Raw genomic sequence first — 10544 nt, forward strand, 5'->3', positions numbered from 1 at the left:
CGTGGAGGTGCCACATGTATTGTTAACTGCCAAGTCATAGGGGTTAACAACAAAAACAAACGGAGGGGGTAATTAATTAACATTTGACAATTTCGCGGAGGGTTTTGATGTTTCTTAACATCCCTAAAAAAAAAAAAAAAGTTTCAATAGTCATGGGATTTTCCGACGAAAGTTACAATTTCAGGGGGTTTTTGCCTATTCTAATATTTCATTTTATTTTCTCAAAAAAGATCACTTCGCTGATATATTTATAATAATTTGTTGGAAAAAAAAATTATAATGTTATTTTTTTTGACAAAAAAAATATAATGTTTTTTTTTTAAAATAAAAATAATAACTACAATGTTGTGTTTTTTTTCTTTTCAAAATTATAATGTTGTTGGTATTAAATAATTAATTATATTAAATTATATCCCTTCCCTTGCGAAAGCAAAGGGTGTGTGTTTGAGTTCTTCTCGGTGCGTGTGGAAGACAATGGCTTCAATGGTCTCTCTCTCAAACGCAATCGGATTATGTCATACCAAAAATACCCTTTCTCTCCGTAAGTCTTCTCTTCTCTCTCTCTCTCTTCCGAATTTGGGTTCTGAGTTTGCTTCCACAAATCTTCCCTTTTTCTTCGTATTTAATTTTGAAATTATTTATTTATTTATTTTCAACTTACACAAAAACCACACGATTCAAAAATTGACCTTCGTCTTTACAATTTGAATATGATAAGTGGCAAAAATGAAAAGCCAATAAAGTAAATCTATGTTTTGTTGTGCTTCAAATGTTTGAATTGTTTGTTTATGTATGTATGTAGGTAAACTAAACTCCAATTCAAATATAGTTGACACAAAGATATTTTCTGGTCGTCGTCGCGGTTGTAAAAAAGTTGGAGATGAACGAAGATGTTTTCGATTATATGGCCTATTTGGAGGGAAAAAAGATGAGAAAAGTGATGATGCACCTTCTAAGGTTAGCTAACTTAATGTGTATGTATAGGATAGGATTAGGATTAGGATTACACATTTTCGATTAGTTGATTACACTGACAGCCTATAGCTGGCTACATCGAAGAAGAAGTAAGACTACAGTGTATATTGTTGGTTGGTTTTGTGTCTTTCTATGAAGCACACGACAAGGACACTGACACGTCAATGTAATTACTCGTGTCTGTGTTGAACACGACACGTGTCCGACACTGGGATACGCCTAATCCAAGGAGTGTCCGTGCTTCATAGGTGTCTTTTGCTGACTTGTGTGATATTCATAATTGGATCATTTTAGGCAGGAGTTCTTGGAAACATGCAAAACCTGTTTGAGACTGTGAAGAAGGCACAAATGGTTGTCCAAGTTGAAGCAGTGAGGGTGCAGAAAGAACTTGCAGCGTATGGTTGTCTCTTTATTAAGCCATTACAGCTTTTCCATTTGTTTTCCTGAATATACAATGTTAGGATATGACTAGTTAAGAAGGTATATTTAAGAAGATACGACTAGTTATGAATAGGGAGAAAACTGACACGACACAACACGACTGTAACTAACTAACTGACTAACTAACAAGGGTCGAGATTTTCATGTTATACATATATATGATTAGGAGTTTAGGGAGTTATTGAAGAAACAAATTGGTAGAAACCAATAGATCGGAAGGCTAAATAATTGTAACACAATAAAATAAAAACGAGAACATATGTTAATTGAATGAAATAGGGTGCTTTGTTGATATGAATGAAATTAGTAAAATAGTAGAAGAAGAAGATAGAGTTTCTCTAACTACGTGCAAAGCTCTGACACAACTCAGAGAGGAATCCTACTCTGGCCCTGAACAGAAAACTCAATCTGTCATGCCTTCTAAAAGATTATTACTCCTACTTAAATACTACTAAAGAGATAAGCCTGCCTTCTACTAAGGGATAAGCGCGGATAACATCTTTCTAGAAGATATTATTTAGAGAGTATCATTATTAAATAATACTAATAAAATATTCCTTCTTAGACACCCTATAGTTTACTAAGACACCTTGGTAGTAACTTCAGCCACTAACCCTCCATATCTTGGGTCTTCCCATAATGTCCTCCTTATTATCAGCGTTCCCATCACGAATTCTGTTTGGGATTGTTGAGGTACTCTTGAATTAGCCCTAGAGCACGGTGCATTCTTCATTGATCATGTGACCTTTAGCGGATATTTTTAACGAAAATTCCCGTTTTCATTGTTTCTGCAAGTTGTTCTATTTCCTTTCTAATTCAACTATATCGTACAAGTTGTTCTGATTGAGATATTATTCTGGTTCTATAATGCAGGGCTGAGTTTGATGGTTATTGTGAGGGTGAGTTAGTAAAGGTATGATTTTTGTGATGTATGTTATTGTGCCCATTTTATTATGTTTATTCCAGCAGAATTGGTTAATCTTTGGCTTTTCTTTAGTTTTACATTTTAAAGTTAAAAGGGGGAACTTTATTTGTATACTCATACGGATATTTTGTATACGTGATGGGGTTTATAACAGTATCATGCCACTTTCGTAAAAAAACTGAATGATTTCAGTGTTTAGTTGCCCTTAATGTGAAAATGATTGCCAATTCCTTGGGTTTTCTGTATGCATTTATTATCGCAATTTAGTGAATTACATTATCAATATTAGTCTAATAATTGGTAAGGGTGGTTTTGTTTCTTATCTTATTTATAATAATGTATGATTCTTAGGTAACTCTGTCTGGCAACCAGCAACCTTTGCGAACAGAAATTACTGAGGCAGCTATGGAATTGGGATCAGAAGTAAGTAATTATTGAACTGATCTTGTGATACTGATTATATATACTTTACCCTGTCATATTATATATTTGTAGCACAAACTATTAGACAGAAAAGGATTGGATGTTTAATATAATAATAATAATAATAATAAACACATTAACTTAGAGATACCAGATACCATAGTAGTCAATCGCGGATAGCGGCCAACCCAAAAGTGGGATAGCGTATAGCGGTATGACATATAGCGGTCACCGATATTTGATTATTTTTTGGACAAATAACATCAATAATACTATAAAGTATAAACAAACCTATATATTTCTCAACAAAAAAAAACCTTTCAATTATTATAAAATTAAATATAACGCTAAAATCTCATGAAACATTCATAAATCAATACACCAATAGATAATGGAACAAATACAAAAATCAAAAAACAAAACAAAACAGAGGAAGAAAAAAAGAACTTAGAAATGATACAACCGAGGAAGAAAAAAAATTACTGAGGAAGCAAAAAAAGAAAGAAAGAACAGAGTAACGATCAAAATAAAGACAGAGGAACAAATAAAGAAAGAACATGGGAAAAGATAATAGAGGAAGAGAACAAAATCAACCAGAACAGTGGAAAATATAACAGAGGAAGAGAACAAAATGAACCTGAACAGTGGAAGAGAGGAAGAGATTTTGTGAGTGTGTGAGAACAATGGAAGAGATTGTGTGAGAAGAAAAAGTTATGGTTTACAAAATGCCCTAAAAGGTTTTAAAAATAGGGTCAACTTGGAAATTTCCTACTAAAATTAAATAGCGGCCGCTATAGCAGCTGAAGCTGCCGCTATTTGATTCCGCTCCGCTGCGACGATTAGCGTAGCGGTTTGTCGCTGCTACGCTACGCGCGGCCGCTATTGACTACTATGCCAGATACAAATTCTTGATTATTTCTTTTCTTTTATCGTAAGATGAGAATAGAAAATATAATGAAGACCATGTCAAAGTTCCTTCAATGTAATAAAGAACATTATGGTTGTTGTTTTATTTCTTTTCTTTTGGTTTTTTTTTTTTTAACATAAAAAGAAACCATTTTATTAATAAGAAGCCGAAAAAAGAGAACAATGGGAACTAGACCGATCACACTAGATGAAGGACGAGGAGTACTCTAGAAGCATCTAATAAAAATAAAAAATCAAAGCTACCTTTGGATACAATCCATTGGATCAATTAGCCATTCGTAAAAAAGAAGGAACCCCCTCTTTTTACCTAGCAACCATTGCCAAGACAATGTTTTGATTGAGTAAACCACCTCGGGAACCGTCACCAATGACCCCTCGAAAATAAGTTCCTCGCCTTCCAAATCGACCATTGACCATAAAACGGAATGCCAAACAAGCAATAAACATCCCCCCCCCCCCACCCCCCCCCCCCCCCCCAATAAGGGAGCAAAAAACTTTGAAGAAGGGATAAGTAGTCACCCGGAAGAGCTATTGGGAAACCAAACCACTTATGAATCTCATACCAAATCGAGCAAGCAAAAGGGCATTTGACAAAAAGATGATCCTCACTTTCTGTGGAAGACAAACGGCAACCTCTCAAGGGCTCATGATCAACAACCAAGACACCACGGGAAGCCAAATTAGCTCTAGTAGGAAGGCGCCCCCTAAGAAGTTGCCAAGAGTAGGTTACCACTTGAGGGAGCAAAACTTTTCCACAACCATCCCATCCACCTTCCCTTTGCCTCCTCCAAAAAAGAATGGGAGTTAAGGAAATTGTTCAAATAAATATAAATACACTTGACCGCAAAACTCCCACCAATGCCAACGGAGCGAACCGCGAATCCGACAAATCCACCAAAGACACCAGAAGAACAATTGACAACAACTCGTCTCTTCCACACGAGGTTCCACCGCTACACCGGAAAACCCCATCCCAACCCCCATGTCGGAAATATAACAATCTGGATTTTAGGATATTAAGAAAGACCTTGGAAAAACAACATAATGAGGGTGACTCCAGATCCACTTGTCTAACCAAAACCGCATTGCCCCCCGTCACCCAACTTTTTCACATTTACACCAATCACTCTCAACTCCCCCCTATCTCCCCAACTATACAAGTCCTTCCACCAAAGAGAAGAGGAAGAAGAAGCCCTAGAAAGACTGGGATTAAGCAAAATACCTTTCCCATATTTGGCACTCAAAACCAATGACCATTTAAGATAAACAAGGTAATTCGTCCATCGGTTATGACTGCTCAAAAACTATTTCGGCTGAGAAACCAAAATTTTGAATTTTTATAAGAGGGACCAATTAGAAAGCCTAAGATTTCCAGTTTCTGTCATTTGCCCATCGGTTATGGCTGCTCACCAGTTGGGGGCAAGAGACACACTTTAAGATAAACAAAGTCTATTGGCCTCGTAGGGTGTGGTTTTGTTAAATTTCTCCTTCCCTGCATTTCACTGGTGCTTTGAGTTGATGGTTAAATTTTTATGTCACTTAGATTCAGGAATGAACATTGAATGTCGTAGAACTCCGGAAGTCCACGAATATTATTTATCATACACCGGGAGTTCAGCCTTACAAAGAACAGATGAATTTCGAAAAATAGAATGAAAATACTTGAGACTTCAGTGAGAAACGGCGACCAAGGACTTGAGCTTCAAAATGACCCCCTGCCATGAAGAACTGTGAAAGCCTTAAAAATCATCTAAGTTTAAATATTCTTTCATTAGACACAATTTATGGTAGGGTACTTCAAAATTATCTGATCTATGATTCACTCGCCGCTTGCCCATAGTGTATTCTTATATTGTCCGCTAACTTCTTCTGCAATGATCTTTTCCTTTCCTCCACTGCCTTATTTCTATTCCCCCATGTGCCCTATCAAAATTATAAATTTTGTTTCATGTATCGGTAGCTAATGGTTAATAGCGTATAAGTTGTATAAACTATAAACCAAACTATGGTCTTGAATGCTCAGACAGGGTAAAATATTTTATGTATTGTCAAATATCTGTGTCGCAGAAACTTTCGCTTTTAATCACCGAAGCTTACAAGGAAGCACACCAGAGAAGTGTCCAGGTAAACATCTCTTTTTTTGACAATAAAATATTCTTCATTCAGATGTTCAGGTAAACATCTCTATTTTCAATAGGAAAGGATAAATTTTTATTTGCTTTTGTGGTTATTGAATTGAAAAAACATGCTACTTTTGTTATTAGGCTATGAAGGAAAGGATGAATGATCTTGCACAGAGCTTAGGAATGCCACCTGGGCTTGGTGAAGGATTAAAGTGATGATATTTTTAACAGAGATTGCGACATGACGCGGGCCTCAATATTGCATGCACAATATATCTGATGGATAGGCTTACATTCTTCATTTATTTTTTATATTGATATTTTAGCCAGGAGTTATTTGAAATGGTGAAGGAGGATCTTCTTTACCTACCTGTTATTCTAGTTTTTGTGTTTTGATTGGAGGAATGTGATGAAATGGAAGAGAATAGAGTGAAATGTGATGAGGTTTTATTGTTTGGTAGGATTGCTCAAGAATACCTTTTTGTATAGGGTTTCAAGACTTCCCTTGATGAAGGATTAGGGATCCAGTTTATATGGTAGAAGAAAATTATATAGGTTGATATTTAATATATTTTTATCAATAATGATTAAGATACATTTTTATATTGTTTCTTGTGTTAGAACATGGTGAAAAATATTTTTAGTGAAATCTTTGAAAACAAATCAAGTAATAGGCTAAGAGGAATTAGGTTTCTGGATCTTTTTTTTTTGACAAGGTTTCTGGATCTTTTGTAGTTCTCATTTTGATTGATCTTTTAGCCTAATATTTTTATTTCATTTTTATTTTTCTGTATTTTTATAGTATCAATGAATTATTAACTGATCTTTATTATTTCCCTTAAATTTAGTAAATGTCCATGCTGAGTGAGTGGATAAGTAGTTTTATTTTGCATCTTCGTTAACTTCTTGATGGATAGATGTTATATATTAGTATGGACACCCGTGCCAAATACGGGCTAGAATTTCGTCAGTATCGAGGGAGAGAATATTGTGATGTATCATCAAGTAATAATAAAAAAAAACTCATACTTAAACCTTAAAATTTTGGATGAAGATGTAACATTAGTCTCACTTGTGTGATTGCCCTTTCTTCAATGTGTTGATTCACACAAGTGTTGGCTCCTCCATAAGTCTTAATGGTGATATCATATCCGCTTCAACATTTTTGAGGAGCGGATGTGGTTCGTGATGGTGGATTGTGGATACGAAGATGTTATGTATCAAGTGTGAGTTAAAATAACACATTGAATGCAATAGTAGATGTTGAACAACATATAAATGAGATGACTCACATATTTAATGTCTTAAGATTTTGGGTGAAGTTGTGATGTCAATCTCATTTGTGTGTTTTCACTTAGCCAAATGTTATGATACAATCCAATACAGGTTTCCACGAAAATTCCAACATTATGATGATTTGTTTTATTAGTTTTTTGGTGTTTTTCGTTTAATTTTATATCTTAAAATTTAGTTTTGGGATGCATTCGCTTTCGAGCAATAATTTATTCAACCTCTATTATTTTAAATTCCTTCACTTTTGGTCTTTGGTCTGATTTGACAATGAAAAAATGCAGACGTGTTTTGTTACGTTGACAAAATATATGTTTATTAGACATTTTTAAATTGATGTGATTATTTTTTAATGAATCTATTATTTTGGTAGCATAATTACCTAGTAATTTTCAACTCCTTCAATAAATTTATAAAATACCATCAATTCATTATATTCCCTATACTCTCACGAATAAAGCATGCACTACTTAGTTTTCCTGTATCATTTATCACGTGTAGAAATTCCCTTTTCATCTTCTTTCTTTTTCAAATTTATTTTCTCTTGAAAAGAACAAAGACATCCCTATAAGAAACCGCCACCAACCACATTTTTTTACCTTATGGTGCTTTTGAGCTGATTTGATTATCTCATCATATCACAAATACTGATAGTCTCACACTTGAGGGAGAAACGTTAATGTGTCAAGTGTGATTTAAACTTTTACATTATATGTATGAGTAGATATTGAGCAACATATAAGTGAGCTGATTAATATACTTAATGTCTTAAAGTTTTGGGTTTAGATGTGGTGTGAATTTCACATGTGGGGTTTCTCTTAGTCAAATGTGGTGATCAAACCCATTGTAGGCACTCTAAGACCTCCGAACATCATGATAAATTGTTTTGTTAGTTTTTGAATTTAGTTTGCTTAGTTTTTTATATTAAATATACGTTTTTGGATGCCAATCATTTTCATGCAAATGTTTTTATTCAACCTCTATTATTTAAAACACCTTGACTTTTGCTTTTTGGTGGAATCTAACAATGAAAAAAAAAATATGTGTTTTGCTGAGTTGACAAAGCCACATCATCATCTAGCTATTGCAATTCTTTTTCACATTGCCAGTCATATGTATAGAACTAATTGGAGCTTCTTCAAATAAACCATAAAGTCTTTTGCTTTTTCTCTTTAATATTTCCCACTCACTACTTTTTTCCTACCATTTATCTCATATTCAAATTCTTTTTCGTATTCTTTATTTTTCTAATTTCCTTTATCTCTTTTAATGATAGTTAGAATCATAAATCTCTTTCCATTAAATCACCGTCAATCCACCCTTTTAACAATGTTATGCCTCCATCTGACCTTATTTTGTTATGTCATCAGTTCACAGACGCATAAAGTCTCACAGTTAAGAAATATTCCTTCCGTCCCAAATTGTATGACGTTTTGGGCATTTCACACATATTAAGAAATGCAATTAATATTGTGTAGAAAAGAGATATTATGAGTTGTTTTACAAAATTGTCCTTAATAAATAACATGGGAAAGATAAATGAAAGAATTGAAAGAAAAGAGAGTAATAAATAGATAAGGTTATAATAGGAAAAGTAACATTAATGTTGCATTGGTATTGTAAAGCGACATATAATTTAAGACAATTTTTTTTCCTAAAACGACATACAATTTTGGACGGAGGGAGTATATGTTAATGTGTCAATTATGAGTGTGAGACCTTATTTGGTTATCTATATTAAATTTAAATTTTTGGTTGTAGTTCGCTTTCATGCATTTTTTTAAGCAATCCCTATTATTGTAAATGTATTCACGTTTGATATCTAGTGGGATTTAACCATAGAAAAAATCTAATTGTTACGTTGAATTCACAAAATACGTGCTTATTTGATTTTTTTAAAATGTTATTGTGTTTTTTTATTTAAGTCTAATTTTTGAAAATCTAATTACTCAAAAATCTTTAACTACTTCGACTCACTTTATTCTTTATAACCTAATGGACAAAACACAATTAATTTACCGGTATCACTTTATTCGTTTTCATCTTCTTTATTTTTTAATTTTCTTTCTCTATTCTCATGAAAGAAAGGAACATAAATCTCCATCCATTAAATCACCACCAACCCACCTTTTTGATCTTGTTATGCATTTGTTTGACCTTATTTGTCTGTCATATAATTACAGACATAGAGAGTCGTACACTTGGGGAAGATATTAATATGTCAGATATGATTTAAAGTTCTACAATTGATAGAATGATATATGTTTAATAACATATATGTGAGATGACCCATATATATGTGCCTAAATATTTTGAATGATGAAGTAATATTAATCTCTCTTGTGTGGTTTCTCATAGTCGAATATGATGATACTATCTGTTATACCCTGATTTTGGACCTAAAAATACTCATTCAAATTTCTTTTTTAACACTGATATTTGTCAATTCTCTGTTATTTTACTCTGAATCTTTACTCTCTTTGTAAAACGTATTTTACTGCCTCTGTCTTTTCTGACATTACAAGTCATTTAAGAACTCTCTGAAACGTCGCATTACTTTTCTTGCATTTTATTTCAAAAATCATACAAAAGGGTATTTTGGTCATTTCCTACAGTGGAACCCATTTTAGTCCCTGTGTTTGCCTCTGAGTCTTTTCAACCTGTCTGTACGAATCATTGTTGAGTCTTTGTTTAAAAATTATTTCAAAAATTGCATCTGAGTCAGTTTAGTCCCTAGGGGCATTTTGGTCTTTTCCTGTCAAAATTTCGGTAGAGAGGTATTTTAAAATACCTCATTTTTGTAGCTGGTTCATTTTAGTCCTTTTGTTGATTTTATTTTTGGTTTCACTTTACGTTTTGTCCAATTTACCAATTTTAGTCCAATTTTATTTTTATTGCATTTTAGTCCCTGAAACAGTTTCTAAAATTGCATTTTAGTCCAATACTTTTCCAAATTGCATTTTTAAGTCCTTTTTCATAATTGCAGATTAGTCCTTTTAATTTTTCTTTTTGCAGAAAGGTCCCTAAGTCAAAATTTCAGTCCAAGGCCGAGCCTTCTTCACAAAAGACAGATGTCACCATTTCGTTAGATCTCAAGTACACATGTCAGCTATAAATACAACACAGTGTCAGAATTTCCAGAAGGGTCCATTAATCACACGCCACCTCAACAAACAAAAATCAGATTCTCTCTCTCCATTCAGTTAGATCAGAACCCAGAAAATCATCAAGAACACGGAGAAATATCACAAACCCTAATTCACAAATTCATCAAAATTCATCCAAATTCAACCGTTTTTTTTTGGATTTTCTCACGGTTCTCAGTGATTCATCACTGAATCATCATCATTGAACCATTCCCTTCGCAATTCCAGTGCGAATTCATCACCATCAGTGACGAACTCAAGCACGATCACGAAGGATCTGAGAAGAAGAGGGAA

The 10544-nt window shown here is 33.7% G+C and overlaps 1 protein-coding gene across 1 annotated transcript; it reads left to right on the plus strand.

Annotated features, from left to right (window-relative positions):
- The first annotated feature begins 395 nt into the window (after positions 1 to 395).
- On the plus strand, positions 396 to 6419 carry LOC25480982 (nucleoid-associated protein At4g30620, chloroplastic). Its single transcript, XM_013586535.3, has 7 exons — positions 396 to 541; positions 803 to 957; positions 1270 to 1370; positions 2290 to 2329; positions 2693 to 2764; positions 5759 to 5815; positions 5956 to 6419. Exons 1-7 carry the CDS (start codon positions 475 to 477, stop codon positions 6028 to 6030), a joined length of 567 nt encoding a protein of 188 aa, XP_013441989.1. The 5' UTR covers positions 396 to 474; the 3' UTR covers positions 6031 to 6419.
- Positions 6420 to 10544: the final 4125 nt, after the last annotated feature.

The sequence above is a fragment of the Medicago truncatula genome, chromosome 2 (genome assembly GCF_003473485.1).
Source record: "Medicago truncatula cultivar Jemalong A17 chromosome 2, MtrunA17r5.0-ANR, whole genome shotgun sequence".
NCBI lineage: Eukaryota > Viridiplantae > Streptophyta > Magnoliopsida > Fabales > Fabaceae > Medicago > Medicago truncatula.

What these genes read in the sequence shown, in the direction of transcription:
- LOC25480982 (XM_013586535.3), top strand. Translation starts at nt 475, where the DNA reads ATGGCTTCAATGGTCTCTCTCTCAAACGCAATCGGATTATGTCATACC. An exon ending in CTATGGAATTGGGATCAGAA is followed by an intron (nt 2,765 to 5,758) that starts GTAAGTAATTAT and finishes TCTGTGTCGCAG; the next exon opens with AAACTTTCGCTTTTAATCAC. An exon ending in CACACCAGAGAAGTGTCCAG is followed by an intron (nt 5,816 to 5,955) that starts GTAAACATCTCT and finishes TTTTGTTATTAG; the next exon opens with GCTATGAAGGAAAGGATGAA.